Source organism: Rattus norvegicus, chromosome 9 (genome assembly GCF_036323735.1).
Source record: "Rattus norvegicus strain BN/NHsdMcwi chromosome 9, GRCr8, whole genome shotgun sequence".
Classification (NCBI taxonomy): Eukaryota; Metazoa; Chordata; class Mammalia; order Rodentia; family Muridae; genus Rattus; species Rattus norvegicus.
In genome coordinates, this window is record NC_086027.1 from 75,514,648 (window position 1) to 75,530,721 (window position 16,074).

Consider the following 16,074-nt stretch of genomic DNA (forward strand, 5'->3'; position numbering starts at 1 on the left):
CGGAAGAATGTCACCCTTTATCATACTGTGTGTTACCAGATATGCTACAGACTCGGGGGGGAGGGGTGTTAAGGCTATCTTGTACAACTGGTATCACCAATGTGGTTCAACTAAAGCTTTAAAACAAACGATTTTTATAGGTGGAATCTTTGGGGCAATTGGGTTACAAAGATTGCCAACATAGATGGATTAGTGGTTTTATAGACAAGATTTAAAAGAAACCCCTAACTACAAATTTTGTTTTATTCTAGTGCCTCTGTTTGCAATAGCAAAATATTGTTGAGAAATAAGTCATGAGTCCAATAGCAAGCTATAAATTCTATAGGACTTGGACTCACGGTGAGAAAGGATATTAATAGCAGGTGATTTTGCATTATCAGACAGTGGTGTCCTCTGTTGTGACTGGTGGAATGTGTCATTTGTATAGGTCAGAGGCAGGAAGCATTGCAGATAAAGGCCAGGTATCAGCACCTGAGGAATGTCGCAGCTTCATGTCCGGTCGCCCCTCACAGACCCCAGAACAGTAAGTAGAATAGAGTTCGTCTCCAGTGCAGAGAACGCGCACTTCACACTTTATTTTCCGAGCTATGTTTGGGTTTTTGTTTATTCGTTGGTTTCAGTGTTTAGCTTTTCATTAGTTTGCTTTCACTTCCTTGAAACATGGCTCTCTGCCCTTGTACTTCCATTCCCAATGCCATCGGTTGCTCCAGATGAGACCAAACAGCTACCTTTGTCCATACAGAAAGGATCTCCAATTGTATTTTCATCTTGCCTTTCCAGCGCCTCTGCATCTCAAACATAAAGCAACATATAAACATGAAAAGTAACGTGTACCTGGGGTGCCATATAAATTCTTGTTTAAAAAATCACAATTTTAAAATAGATGAATGTGCTCAATGAACCTGCTCTAAAATTAAAATAAAAATTAGGGTACATTTCAAAAGTTCTGAATTTTAGCTAAGTGCAGACCCTACCCTACAGCACTTTGGCCTTAGATCAATTCCAGTGTCTCTTGTACAACTGTGTCACTAGTGTAGTTCAACTAAAGCTTTAAAATAAACCATTTGTATAGGTAATTGGGGCAATTGGGTTACAAAGATTGCCAATATGGGTGGATTAGTATTTCTATAGATTATCATGGATGTGGTTTATCTCTGGTTTTCATACTAACGAAATTCAAGAGCATCTTCAAATTAATGCCTGGAGAAGTTGTGAGGATGACTACAGACATGACACTGTGTAGGCCCACATGAGGCTCATGTTATTCATTCTTCAATCATGAATCATTTATATACAAGTAGAATGATCTACATTTCAAATATCCATCATTGTAAGTATGCAGTTTTGCTTCCCAAGACCCTTATTCAATATTAAATTGCTGTATAAGCAATTCTGCAAAATATTCTAAGTATTAAAATATCCTCCCTTCATAACTATGTAAATTAAAGGTCAGAAGCCAGCATTCATCAAACATAGGACTAAGCAAATAAACTCTTCAAAACCATAAATGCCCACACAGTTCTTGTGTGCTCCAGAACCTTACCCATTGTGCCTTTTAATAGTAAGTATGAAGACAGTCAAGGCAATGGGCCCAGTAACCAAGTGTATCTTCTAACTCCAAGAGGGAGCTTCACTCACTGTAGAAAATTAATACATATATTTCATGGATAAATGGCTGCAACCAATGAATGAATGATACACAATTATTAAAAGACAGAGCTGTCAGATTATTATTAAACCTTCATTTTAACATCTTTACTCAAAATTAAGTCGTTGTTTTTTCCTTTAAGGAAACCCTCAGAGCCATGGCAAGAATCCACATTTAGCTCTGAAGGGGACAGAATTAATTGTTAAAGCATGTTCCATGCTCAAATAATGAGAAGACTCATTAAAAGGCATTAGAGGGATCCAGGGTGGTGGTAGTGCTCACTTTTAATCCTAGTCCTAAGGAGGCAGAGGCCAGTGAATCTCTGAGTGTGAGGCCACCCTGGTTACAGAGTGAGGTTCAGAACAGCCAGGGCTACACAGAGAAGCCCTTTCTCTGGAGATTTTTTTTTGAACTCCAAATGCTCTCTTTCTTCAGTGTTCTGTAGACAAACTGATTTCTTCCACATTTAGCATATGTGTGTTAATATGCCTTGCCATTAATATTTCTGCTTGGATTAGTGGCATGAATCATCAAACATGAAATTTTCCATCACTTATGTGTATCCAGAAAGTGAGTACACTAAGCATCCTTTGTTTAGCCTAGAGAAAGATGAGTCTCTTTATAGTCACAGCTCCCCCTTACCCTCGGCTTCTCTGTTTCTCTCATCATCTTGTTGATGGTGTGGCAGTTCCTCAGAGAGAGTAATAAATGACAGCTTTCCTGGATATCTTCCCTCTTCAGTCTGCACCATCACAGGCTCTCACCATGATCCCTCTCCTTCCTTGGAGGTCTGAGGAGCATGGTACACTGTGCTGCCCTGAGTAACAGACTGGTCCGTTTTTTGAAATCCAGTTTAAACAGATAGCTCTTCGTAAGCAAAATAACATAGTTTAGAACAGTGCTCCTCAACCTGTGGATTGCAACCTTTTGTGGGGTTGCATGTCTGATATCCTGTATATCAGATATTTACATTACAATTCCTAACATTAGCAAAATTGCAGTCATAAAGTAGCAATGAAACAATTTTTTGGTTGGAGTTCCTCACAGCATGAGGAACTGTATCAAATGGTCACAACATTAGGAGGTTTACAAACCAATGGTTAAGAAGAAGAGCTCATAGAACTTCACAGAGACTGAAGCAACAATCAGAGAACCTGTGTGGGTCTGACGTAGGTCTTCTGTATATATGGTACGGTCGTGTAGCTTAGTGTTCTTGTGGGACTCCTCACAGCACGAGTAGGGATGGTTTACAACTCTTTTGCCTGCTCTTGGGATTCTTCCTTCTACCATGTCACTCTATCCAGCACTGACATGAGGACATGTTCTTAATCTTATTGTAACTTGTTATGCCATGTTTGGTTGATTTCCCTGGAAGGTATACAGGAGGGACATAGGAGAAGTAGATCTAGGAGAGAGGCATTGGAGGGAAGGGGCTGGGAGGAGAGGAGGGGAGAGGAGAGGAGAGGAGAGGAGGGGAGGGGAGGGGAGGGGAGGGGAGGGGAGGGGAGGGGAGGGAAGGAGGAAGGAAGGGAGGAGAAACTGCAGTAGGGATATAATATATGAGAGAAGAAAAATAAGTAAATTATTTTTAAAAAGGAATAGCTTAAAATATTTAGCACGTTGAAGACATTTGAGAGAGAAATCTGAATATTCTCATCTATTGATAATATTGTGCAATAGCATCATATATTGGGTCAATGCAGGAGTCTACCTTAAAGTAAATAAAAGTTACACAATAACACTTAGATAAAAGTCGTTGCAAAACTAGAACATCTCCTAGCATAGGTTCTTCCAGAACTACAAGAGGAGTACATGCTGGTCAAGATGGCAAATTTGGAAAACACAGACAACTCTATGAGGGAAGCTGAAAAATCAAAATACTCCTGCTAAAGATAACCTTTGCAAATTATTTATGGTTTCTACATTTCTGAACATGTATTGATTACATGTATGACTGTTAAAGATTATTACAGTATGTCATAATAGTGCCTAAGTCAACCTTATTCTGAAATAAGATTTTTTCCAACTAAACCATTTTTATTTTGAGAGTAACAGGACAAAGGCAAGCTAAAGGCTTTAGATTTGGCCTTTGATAGCACTGGCTTGTCACAGTCATCTTAAAACCTGACCTTTACCAGGAAGGAATTCGGTCTATGAGGCAGTCATGGAAGCATTGTTCTCTATAAGTAAAGGCAACAATGATACAAACAGTCAAGAACTATCACCATATGGAAGTCCCACAATATATTCAGCTGACTTTCCAGACTTAGATATTAAAATAATATCCATTCTTCAGCACTGGCCACTAATATCTTCTCAGTCTTAATATGGCCTCATTTATCCACCTTTTCCTTGATATTACATCTTAGAAATTGAATTTCTCAGTGTAGGGAATTGATATGAACTTCCAGAAATGTTATCTTTTTGCATGGAACATAAATGTTCCATAAATACCAAATAATTTACTTCTCCAATGATAGTAAGATGGGGCACTGCTTTCTCCTTCTAACCACCTTAATGTCTACTAATTTAGTAGGTGAAAAATGCAAACTTTTAGCCAATTGTCACTATTATTATTTTTTTTAAGTCCTGTATATTATTAGTCCTTTTTTCTCATTGAGAATCTTCTTTCTGGTTTTCTGACATTTCTTTTTACTTTTATTTTTTAATATATATATTATTTATACATATACATATATACATATATTTCATTTATGTACGTACACTGTCATTATCTTCAGAAGAGGGCATTGGATCTCATTACAGATGGTTGTGAGTCACCATGTCATTTCTGGGAGTTGAACTCAGGACTTCTGGAAGAGCAGTCAGTGCTCTTAACCACTGAGCCATCTCCCCAGCCCTCTTTTTACTTTCAAACTTATCCCCTTTCTTCAACTTAATTGACTGGCAAGATGATATATTCCCTAAGCATGGCAGTGAAATTTCAGTCTCATTTATTAATTTATGTAAATAATTTTGAGAGTTTATTGGGTGTCAATTATGATCATGTGCTGCCGGAGGGGTGGGGCATTTCACAGGAACCGGGAGCTTTTTCAAAAGTTAAATATTTACTTGCACCTTATGTGCTCCTGCCATTACGACTCATACTGCAGATGCACGTCTGCAACCATATTTAGTTGTTTTTATTAAAGTTGAAAAAGTGACTACCTCCACTTGACTACTGAGACAGGGCACTTCCCAAGAAGAAACCAAGTCAACAACCTTGGTTTCCCTCTTCCCACTCTGACTCCTACCCTTATTGTACCCATTCCCTCAAAGATTATTCTGTACAATTTGCCTAAATACAATAGCTGGGAGTTGAGCGGTCACTGAGCTGTTCAGTGTTGTTTAACCCTATACTCTACTTCTCTGCAGTGATGAACCAATGCAAGGGGGCAACCTGGGGCGGAAAGATTTCTGGCGCAAGATGTTCAAATCCCAAAGTGCAGCAAGCGACACCAGCAGCCAGTCTGAGCAAGACACCTCGGAGTGTACCACAGCCCACTCAGGGAACACCTCCGACCGGCGTGCTCGCTCACGATCTCGCAGAATCTCCCTGCGAAAGAAGTTGAAACTCCCCATAGGTAAAAGTATGTCTGTATTTATTTATGGATTCTCTTACTATCATGCCATCAAACCAATGAGTGATTGAGACAGAGCATGACATGGGAGGGGACTGGGAAGAGACGCGCTCAAGCTGTGAGATCCACATGACTGCTTCATGCTTCCACTGGTTCATTTACTGTTCTGCAAGTGCAGATAGTTCCCAGATGGCAGCTGCGTGCCTCTGCTCTTGTGTGAAATGTATAGCTCTTGGCTTTGCTGTATTTGAGTAGAAGCCACTACCATTAAAACAGATAATCACAGAGTACATACTGTTGCAAATTAGAACACAATCTTACCTATTCAAAGGGATGGGGAGAACAGATGTTAAATACACAGAGATTAAAAATGGAAAGCAACCCAAGGATGATGTGCAAAGATCACTTGGCTTGGGGGAACTGAAAAGAACCAGTGAAGTGAGAAAATGGTTCACTCACTGTGACAGAACAGGAAGCCAGACCATTAGCAAGTCAGGGTGGCCATTTCCTATGGCTCCTGTGTGCCAGTCTGTCAGGGAGAAGGGAATAATGCGCTGTATGAACCATTGCATTGGAGGGACTGTTAGTCAACAAGAGAATCAGACTGAAAGCTGGCCAGTGGCCCAGGCATAAACAAGGGAACATTTCAATTGTGTATTATGCAGAAACAAGGAAACAGAGATTTAAGAACTGTTTAGGAGATAAAATGCATAGGTTTTCAAGAGAGATATGACACTTGCCTAGCATAGGTGATGGATCTTGGTTTTTTGCAGCAGAGGGAACCGGGACTATTTGTCCTGGACTTCTGTGCTAATGTAATTTTATAGTTCAACACTGAACATCTTGATTCAAAACATGTATAACAAAAGCAACTTGGTTTTGCTTCTATTTATATTGGAGCCATGTAACTTTCATTGCTAGTTCAGGACATGCTGGCATTTCTGTCTCATTCATTTAAGAGCAAATGCTCAACTTTTCAAAATATCATTAACTAGGAAATTGGCTGAAGCGGTCCTCCCTCTCTGGCCTGGCCGATGGTGTAGAGGACCTCCTGGACATTAGCTCTGTGGATCGCCTGTCTTTCATCAGGCAAAGCTCCAAGGTAAACAGGACATTGCTCATGGAGTGAACATTGGGGTCACTGACTGAAAACTATTGGCATTGAAGAATGGTGAGCACATAGGAAGGGTTAAAGAAACTTTGGAGTTGAACAAGTTCAGAAATTAGACAAGCAACAGAAAGTCACATGTGTAAGTGGTAAGCCATAGTACAAATGAAAATAACGGAAGACATAGTAAATATCCACAGCTTCAACTATATCTACATTTGAAGAATAGAGCAGGTGTGATGAAAATTAAGGAGATACAATTGGAATTCTTAAGCACGTTCTTTTTTTTTTGTGAAAATATCAGAGACTTATAGGAGTCTACCTGCCTCCTCACTTCCTTTATGTGCTGTTATTTACATCATATTGAGTTGACCTGACGTCAAGATTATGAAGAATGTCACTGCTTTAAAAGAGACATAGAGCCAGCCCTGGTGGTGTCTTGGAGAGCTTAGTGGCAGAGCCCTACGTTCAGGTCTAACCTGGGTTATACAATGAGTGTGAGATTAGCCTGACTATCCTGGGCAATTTAGTGAGTTTCTAATTCAGTAAAGCGAGTCAACAAGAAGGCTAAGGATATAGCTCTTGCTGCAGATCACTCGCCTAGTGCACTTCAGCTCCTACTTTCAATTCTAGGGGAGTGACGAGAAAGGAAGAATGAGGAAGGGCGGGAGGGAGAGAGAGATGGGAAGGAAGGTCAAAAAAGAAAGAAGGGTAAGAGGGAGAGGGAATATTATGCTATAAATTGATTTGCAAATTTACTAAAGTCTACTCATTCTTTTCCTCTTTGGTCTGATTTTTCAGTTGTGGTTGCATTCACTAAGGATGAATGTGGCTGTCCGCTTGGACTTGATCAAAATAAACAAACTGTGTTGTTCACTAAAATTATTTTCACATTCAGCTTCTAATCTCTAGCCTGGTATTCCTTGCACCTACAGTTATAATGACATCTTTTTTGGGCCACGGGGATGTATTAAAGTGCTAGACAGGGAAGCCAGAAGGACAAAGTTACTTTCACATTCTAAACAACTATTTCAAACCAAGGGCTAACACAACCCAATGATTGGCTGCCGAATAGCTGATAGCTTTCTTCTCTCCCCAGGTCAAGTTCACCAGCGCTGTCAAACTCTCTGAAGGTGGACCAGGGAGTGGGATGGAGAATGGACGAGAAGAGGAGGAGAATTTCTTCAAGCGTCTTGGTAAAAGTCAATAGTCTAAGGATTCCATTGACCTTTTCTTTTTTTCATTTACTTAAACTCACTGGTATGTTTCTTTTTTTGGAAAAATGACTTTTTAAAAAAATGGTCATTTTCTATTTGTATTGTCTTTCCCTTTGTTCTTTAAGTGTGTCTTTCACGGCTATCTATAGTCTCTTTATTATCAGTTTGGTTGAAGAGACATTTACAGAAACCTTACTGTGATTCTCACCCCCTGCTGGGTACTGAGTGTGCTTAGAATAAGACGAAGCCTTTTCTTGTTAGAATCTGTGAGTCACAGGACCTCCTATCCACCCACCGCTCAGCTTCAGAGTTCTGTTCAATGCATGGCTGACAGGTGGCCACCCTCCTTCTGCTGAGGGGGAGTGCGCAAGTTTACAAAGCAATTTGTTCCAGGGCTAGGCAGCTTTAATTGTTAGCAAATCTTTCTTTGTGATCTGAAAATACATTTGCCCATAAACTTAATGGTTTGTCCTAGTGATAACATCTGTAGCCACACATACACAGCTACACATAATACCGTAACCTGTCTTATTTACTTCCTGTTCTGTCTTTTGAGTAAATGTCTTTGAGGTTTTTTTAGGTTTTATTCTGTGGAAGCTTCTCTCACTCTACCACATCCTGATTCTTTTCCCTATGTGTCCATGGTTAGAGGATGAGTGTTATAAACTATAGAGCTTTAGCTCGAATGCAGCAGGCCATATTTAAAATTAATTGGTGTATAAGTAAGCAGTGGATATAGCAAATGTATGAACAGGAATGAAAATTATATTATCAGTGTTCTCATCACATAGCTGGTTTGCATTGGTCCGCTTTTGCTAGTTCATCTTCCTATCAAAGAATGTCATGATAAGCTTTGGTGTAGTCACTATCGAGTCTCCATTTTATAAGGTTTTTTATTTTATTGTATAGAATGCAGTTAGACTACTTACACAGAAAAAAATTAAAGGGCAAACCAAAACCAATTTGAATTCTAGATTTTTCTTCATAACTCGACTGTGATGATCCATCTGAATAAATATGCATTTTCATGCTTTCATTCACATTGATCGTCTTTTTACCAAACAGCAAAATGATAAAGCTGCAGCCTCTGATGTTGTTCTAGCTGAGTATGTTTAATTAATAATGTGTGGGTCTAGCTTTTCAACAAACCATGCCATTAATTTTCTAATGATTCATGAATATTTCCCTACCTTCCTACAAAAGCATTTTCAAATTTTATCAAGTGATCTCCTTGATATGTTTATGATTATATAAAATGTTATTGTATAACTGCCACCTAGTTCATGTCGATGCATTCTTCATGAAGGCATGATGTTTCTTGTGCTTACTTATGTCATAAACATCATCCTATCTACTTAACTGTCTCTTTTGCAATCCAGTGCAGACCTAGTCTAAGGGTTCAAGTTCCCTCCTAGGCTGGACGCTTTGGTCTGTCGTAGGGCACTGGTCTACTACATGAGGATTAGGTTTGACCCTCAGTACTGAAGAAGTGGGGAAATCCGTGAAGGCTCTCCCTGACAACCCTGGCCTTTGGCAGCTTCACCACTTCAGTCTGTTCCCACTCTGTCCATTTCCCATAGACTTTCAGAGACAATCTCTCTAGCGCTCAGAACCAGCAGCAGCACAATGACAGTGTTTCTGCATTTGTTTTCTTGAGAATGAAGCTAATGTGTGTCCTGAGGTATGAGCCATGCTAGCTCAACGTCACCTGGCTGGTGATGTGAACATAGCTCCTAGTTCTCTCTATGCACTGGAGTGTTAATTTGATGTACCTGCAACATAAACCCAGGAGTGTGGGGTGGGAAGTGATCCTTCTTAATGAATGTTTTCCATAGACTATGGATTTCCGTATGCTATGGATTGAATGCGTTTGCATCTGCCCAATGTTCATGTTATGTTGTGGTAACATTTGCAAATGGAACTTTGCAAAGGTGATTAGGTTTAGATGATATCATGAGAGTACCACCACCATGATTGGATTTTGGTGCTCTTGTAGAAACGAGAGATGAGATAAATAACTGTATGCTAATACAAGGACATAATCAAACCTGGAAGAATCGACTATACTTGAACCCAGTGTCAGACTAATAGTCCATACAGCTGTGAGGGGCAAATATTTGTTGTTTAAAAGCGAGCTGGCCTGTTGTATTTTATAAAGCTGCCCTAATTGACCAGGGCACTATACTTTCCCACTTGTAGAATATTCTTTTTCATGCGAGAGATGAAAAAAAAACCTTTGGGTTGTTGTCATTTCCAATGATTTCCTTACACTACCTTCTTCAACTCGAAGTCCGTAATGTAGCCTCTTACTCATACGTATTTAAAATACGCCTATCTCCTTCACCATCCTAGATTTGCATTAGCAAATATTGGAGTTTTTGTGCATTTGGTGAATCTTGAATTTTTACATGTCCCGTCACCTACGTTAAGTCAAAGGGTATTCACAGCAAATATCTTAGCAGGGCCGGGGAGCGGGAAGGAGCGTGAGAGAGCTTTCAGGGTAACACTACAGGAGACATACTGCCATGCCTTTGAAACATCTTTATGGTCCTTCTCACTCTCTTCCTTTCACAATGGCACAACCCCTCCAGGCTGCCACAGTTTCGACGACCACCTTTCTCCCAACCAAGATGGTGGAAAAAGTAAAAACGTGGTGAATCTGGGAGCGATCCGACAAGGCATGAAACGTTTCCAGTTCCTGCTGAACTGCTGCGAGCCGGGGACGATTCCTGACGCATCCGTCTTAGCTGCTGCCTTGGACCTGGTAAGTTACAGAGTTCTCTCAGCGCCATCTACCTTCATGCTAGCCACAGAGGAAAGCATGAAATCCTAGCTCTAAGCCTAGCAGTGGGTTCATATCTACTTAGCTTTATCAGAATTTGTTGCCAAAGGAGGAAGAAATATGGTAAGGTGAGAGAAACCAATAAAAGATGGAAAATCTTAATAGTCATTTGGGAGGTAGCACGTGTTACAGGATGATTATTACTGTGTGAAAGTGCATTACAACTTCATGATGTCTGAGCTTAAAATTCCACCTGGCAGTTTGTTAGCCCAACATCTTTAAATGGAGGTTAATGCTAATACCGAACCTTCCTTCCAGGGCTCGTGTAAGGATTAAATGAGATTCTAAATGGAAAGCCCGTGTTCAGTGTCTGTGATGTGTAAGCACTCAGTACAGTAGTCTTATATTTCCATGTATTAGTTCATAGGGTTGTTTGTTTTTGAGACAGATTGTCGCTATATGTCTCTGGCTAGCCTCAAATTCACTGTGTAGACCACGCTGGCCTCAAAGTCAGAGATCTGCCTGCTTTCCGCCTTCCCAAGTACTGAGATTAAAGCTGGTGTCACTTGCAAAAGACCTAGCATGTAATAACTAATTAAGGGATGTCCTCTAAGGTCTTCCTCTGTGCCAGGAATGGTACTAACAACTACAACGATGCAGTAGTAAGGCTTTCTGGGTATAGTCGTCAATGCTTCAGTCTTCTCAGTGAGTGCTGCAGCCTAAGGCTGATGATTTGCATCTATAGCATTCCTAGTGCATTTCCACAGTTAACTCCTGGAACCAGGAGACCAACTTATAGCCCAGTAGTAGAAAGGCTTTGCTTCTGTCTTCAGAGAACCTATATTCTGTACTCTATTATGCTGATTCTTCTTAATATAAATTATGTGAAGCCACTTTAAGAATTTCAAAAGCTCTGACAGCTTAGATGACTTTGATCAAGGTCATATGCTAATTGGTGCTAAAACTGAGATCAGAGCAGAATCTTCTGTTCCATACAGGGCTATTATAGAAACACCATATGCTTTCTCTGTCAAACAATTATTTAAATAAATCAAAATCAGTACCAGGACACATTGAAAATATATGTATATAGCCTCCTATAATAAAGTCACTTGCACATGCTTTTTTTTTTAATAATTCAAAAAGCATCTGATTCTTTAAAGATATTTCTTATTGGAGGAATGCATAAGAGATGCATACTAAGAAAACAACATATCTTCAATTTTAAGTATTCACATCACATTCATTCTCCAAGCTGGTTATTCTTAACATGTGACAACATTGATTCTTTTAGATTAGGAAGAGAGTTGTGAAAAATTCTACCAAGAAAACAACAGCTATAGCCAAAAGTTAGCATGTATATCAGAAAATTAATGAATATCCTGCAGAACGTATCTATAGAGCCTAAGGAACTCTACCTTAGTGAATGGTTCTTTACTGGTAAGGAGACTTGTCAGGCAGCATCTTTGATATCCATGGATGATAACCAGCCAGAGGAACCTCTCACCATTGCCCCCCATGTGGAAAACTCTTGGGATTTCTATGGAGATCTGAGGTCCTGAAGAAGCCCAAAGCTTGCCACGGAAAGAATGCTCCAGAATTGCATTGGATCAAATTAATGTCTGCTTCTGCATCAAGCTGATTGTAACTACAATATTGATAATCAATTTGATATTCAAATTTCCTAAGTGGTAGAGTTATATTTGCTCTCCAACTGTTGAACCTCTTAACTTCTAAAGAAACATGGTACAGGAATTTCAAGACACAAATAGACTTTATGTGTTGTGGGAACATGACTCCTATCTTTGGACTGATTTAAAACACATCAAATAGACTTTTTTTTTCATTTCCATAAATGTAAAGCTATGACTAGAGAGTTACCAGATCACTGGGCTCTCATTTCCTCCTTTCCCTGAAGAACTCACTCTAACAAGGTTGTTTTTCCTGATCTCATAAATTCCATGATAGGCTATAGAAACCAGTAGAGTGGAGCACATGAATAGTGTCTTTTAGCCTCTAAGCTCAGAAGCATTTTCTGATGTTGATGCCCACTGATAAGGTGGTTTTTGTGGGTTGGGGAGGAGGAACATTCTTCATCAATAATTATATATACTGGGAACAAATGTGCAGCCCTGGAGCAGTGAGCAGGTGGTATCAGGATGATTTTCATACCTTAGAGTCTTATTTTAATATAGACCAAGCATTGTGCCCAAGTTCAGAAGCCCAAATCCCAGATGTCAGAGTCAGTCAAAATTTAAAGAAGAAAAAGAATGCCCATCTTCAAGTAATGAGGGTGACCCATTCATTTGAATAAAAGTGTAAATGACAAAGAAGGTGTTAGACGAGGAGGAGGTGATGCAGAGGAGGAGAAGAAAATGTTTGGGAGAATTGAGTAAAGCTTAATAACAGCAAGTTTCAATCTACGGACAGTTTATGAAGCACTTTCACGTTATCTTACCTGTTGGCACCAGGCCAGGATATGGTCCCCAGACTCAGGCACACTTGGAATTTGCCAAACAAACCGAGAGAAACCAACACATAGGTGAATGTTGTGTGTTCTTGAATGAAAGTGGTACTCAGTGCTGGCTGTCATTTGTACTATTGTGGGTTTTCAGTATAGACTTAGGTTAGAAGTTCTTCAAGATCACTCTCACATTCACAGATTTCCCCTCTGCGTTTGGTCTCTCTCAGCATCTAATCCATCTGCTTCTTATTTTGAATGAATTCCTCTGTTTTATAATACCTTTATACTTTCTCTAATGCATTTGTAGTTTTGCTCATGTGTATGATATAAATATGAATATAAAAACAGAGATATATAAAATATAGTTAGGTTAATGGATATCAACAGATATGAATAGATGATGAACATCAAGCTAGGTAGAGGTAAATAACAGATTATAGATAGATAGGTAGGTAGATAGATAGGTAGGTAGATAGATAGGTAGGTAGATATATAGATAGATCATACATACATACATACATGCATACATACATACATACATACTCAGCTACATAGATAGACATAGGTCAGTACACAGGGTGAAAGGGCAGATACACAGGTCAAGGCATAGTTATAAATTTTGATTATTTATCATTCAGTACTTAGGGCAGAAGTGGAAAAAAAGGACTGAGTTCAGAATTGTATTATAGTTCATTTTATCCTACCTCTCTTACATTATTTTATCCTGATGTTTGTAGATATGGCTTAAATTGAACTTTGTATTCAAACAGTTTTTGCTTTTATTACTTCATTGATCATACAATTTAAATGTGATTTTTTCAAATTAGCATTTTTCTTCAGAATCAGAAACTACTAGTAGGTGAAGGAAATAGCAGCAACTTGCAGAGCCAAAGCTAACGGATGTGAAAGTTCATTTGTTTGCTTTAAATAATCTTGCTGTTATCACTACGAGCACATGATTCAAGGCTGTTGATTTAAGACCAGCGTGGCTATTCCTCACAAGCATTTTCTTCTTGTACAAATGTATCAAATACAACTGTTACTTTTTTTTAAGTTTACAAAAGGGATCCCTTTCACAGTAAGCTTACTGGATCTGCCAGCACAAGAGGAAAGAGAAGCAGTGAGGATAACATGCATTTACTGTTTTCAGTTTCTCCTCATTTATTCAGTGACCCTGTAATGTATGTAGATGGTGACTTCTAGTCTGGGGGTAATTTATTGCCTTGAATACAACTAACAACGATACCGATTGGCTTTAGTATCAATTTCCGTGATTATTAATACATCTGTGGGATTATAGAACTCTCTAGTTGGTGACTGGAGAAAATCAAATTCATGTTCAGTTATTTGGCCTTATAAATAAGTAAAATTTAAGAAAAAAAAACTCAAAGTCGTATCCATGGCAGATCTCACAAAATAAGATGTGCCCGGTAATTTTAAGACTTCTACCCTCTTAATGACGTCCGCGTGCCAACCGGAACCACTACTTTGTTATGCTGTTTTGTTTTGCTCTCTTTTACCTGATTTTGAGATTCGTTGATATGAAGTCATGTCTTCCCTTTTGTTCAATATTAGGTTTCGTCTAATGCAATTAGTGCTACTCACTTACACTAAAGAGAGGTTTTGTTAACTGTATAACAAGTTGTAAATCTGTCTTATTTTAGCAAGGTATTTCTATCTTTTTTTTAAAGTTTTGGCAATTTTGGATGATGCTTCCATATGTGTCTTTGCACATGGGCCTTGATTCAGAATAGTTTTCTAGATATACAGAAGAATTCAATGCTGATTATAATTTTGCATTTGGTGTAAAACCCATATCCATGGTAGGAAATCTCCACAGGTGCAATTGTATAATGAAAGTTCTTCCACTTGTGTTCTTACTTATGTTTTTACCTGTTTACATCGTTATTTTTACCAGTCTGGTGCCCCAGAGTGTCCGACTTTTTTTTTCAACATGAGGCTTAAGATGTTCTTACATAGATTTGATAAACAATTTAGTTTGTATCTTTGTCTATCCCTTTACTGTAGAGTTATTTGCCTCCCCACCCCGTGTGTGTGTGTGTGTGTGTGTGTGTGTGTGTGTGTGTGTGTTTGCGTGCACATTTGTGCATGCAGGGGAGCATATATTCATATGTCAGTATAAGCACATATGTGCCACCACATGTAGAAGTCAGAAGACAACACTGGTGTTGCTCCTTGCTTCCCATTTGAGGGAGGATCTGTTGTTCACAGGCTACCCCAGGCTAGCTGGCCCTCAAGCTCCAGTGATTTTTTTTTTTTGGTCTCATACCTCAGAAGCCCTGAGATTACATATAAATTGTACCACACCTAGGCTGATGTGCATTCTGGGGTCAGAACTTAAATCCTTATGCTTACAATGTCCCCAAAGTTTTGCAAATTCCATTGCGGGTTTCTCCTTTTACTTCAATGTTTTTTGCAAACTCATGTTCCCTCTGTAAGTATGCCTCACCAGAAGGGATGCGGAGGTCAACTGGAATAGCTCTCTCAGGCACTGTGCTTTCTGTAAATGACTCTGTTTTGACCTCAACTTGAAGCTCCTTCTGCCAGAATTGTTGCAAGTCATAAGCTGAAATGTCCTTCCTGCCCTTTTAAGATATTATTTCATCCCTCTGTCTTAATATTTCTTATTGGCAATCAGTAACAGAGACCGATTCTATTCCAAGCACCTTTAATATCTTCTAGTCATTGTTGATAGTTTACAGTTTCACTAAAATGCTTTTGCCATATTTTTCTAGAGCAGTGGTTCTCAACTTTCCCATGTTTCAACACTTTAATGCAGTTCTTCATGTCGTGCTGACCCCAACCATAAATTTATCTTTGTTCCTACTTTATAACTGTATATTGCTACTGTCATGAATTATAATGTAAATATCTGGTGGCTTTGATGGTCTTAGGTGTTCCCTGTGAACGTGTCAGTTGGCCTAAAGGGGTCATGACCCATAGACTGAGAACTGTTGATCTAGAAACTCATGAGGCCTCTAAATTATACACTTGGCATATTGTATTTATTCTGGAAAATTCTCAGGTGGTATCTCTTTAATATAAGGCACCTCATATTTCCTCTGATCTTTCCTTGCGGAAATTATAGATAAATGCTAGGTCTAATTTTATCCCCTGACCTTGACAGCCTCCTTTATCAATTTCATTTCTTTTTCTCTCAGTACTGTATCCTAGAAAAAGGTTCAGATAGCATATATTACCCAACTGTTTCTCTTTCATGGCCCTGAGGCCATGGGTCTTTAATTTAATTTAA

At 39.1% G+C, this 16,074-nt stretch overlaps 1 protein-coding gene across 17 annotated transcripts in view; it reads left to right on the forward strand.

The window, feature by feature from the left end:
• The window catches only part of Unc80 (unc-80 homolog, NALCN channel complex subunit), a 178,232-nt gene that overhangs the window by 53,030 nt on the left and 109,128 nt on the right, over positions 1 to 16,074 (forward strand). For 12 of the 17 annotated variants that reach the window (XM_039084598.2, XM_063268134.1, XM_063268135.1 and 9 more), the window contains exons 18-22: positions 428 to 523; positions 5,024 to 5,238; positions 6,225 to 6,331; positions 7,437 to 7,533; positions 10,146 to 10,318. In XM_039084598.2, coding sequence (XP_038940526.1) covers positions 428 to 523; positions 5,024 to 5,238; positions 6,225 to 6,331; positions 7,437 to 7,533; positions 10,146 to 10,318 — 688 coding nt within the window. The remainder of the gene's footprint in view (positions 1 to 427; positions 524 to 5,023; positions 5,239 to 6,224; positions 6,332 to 7,436; positions 7,534 to 10,145; positions 10,319 to 16,074) is intronic. The other 5 variants (XM_063268131.1, XM_039084599.2, XM_039084600.2 and 2 more) reach the window with 1 other exon arrangement.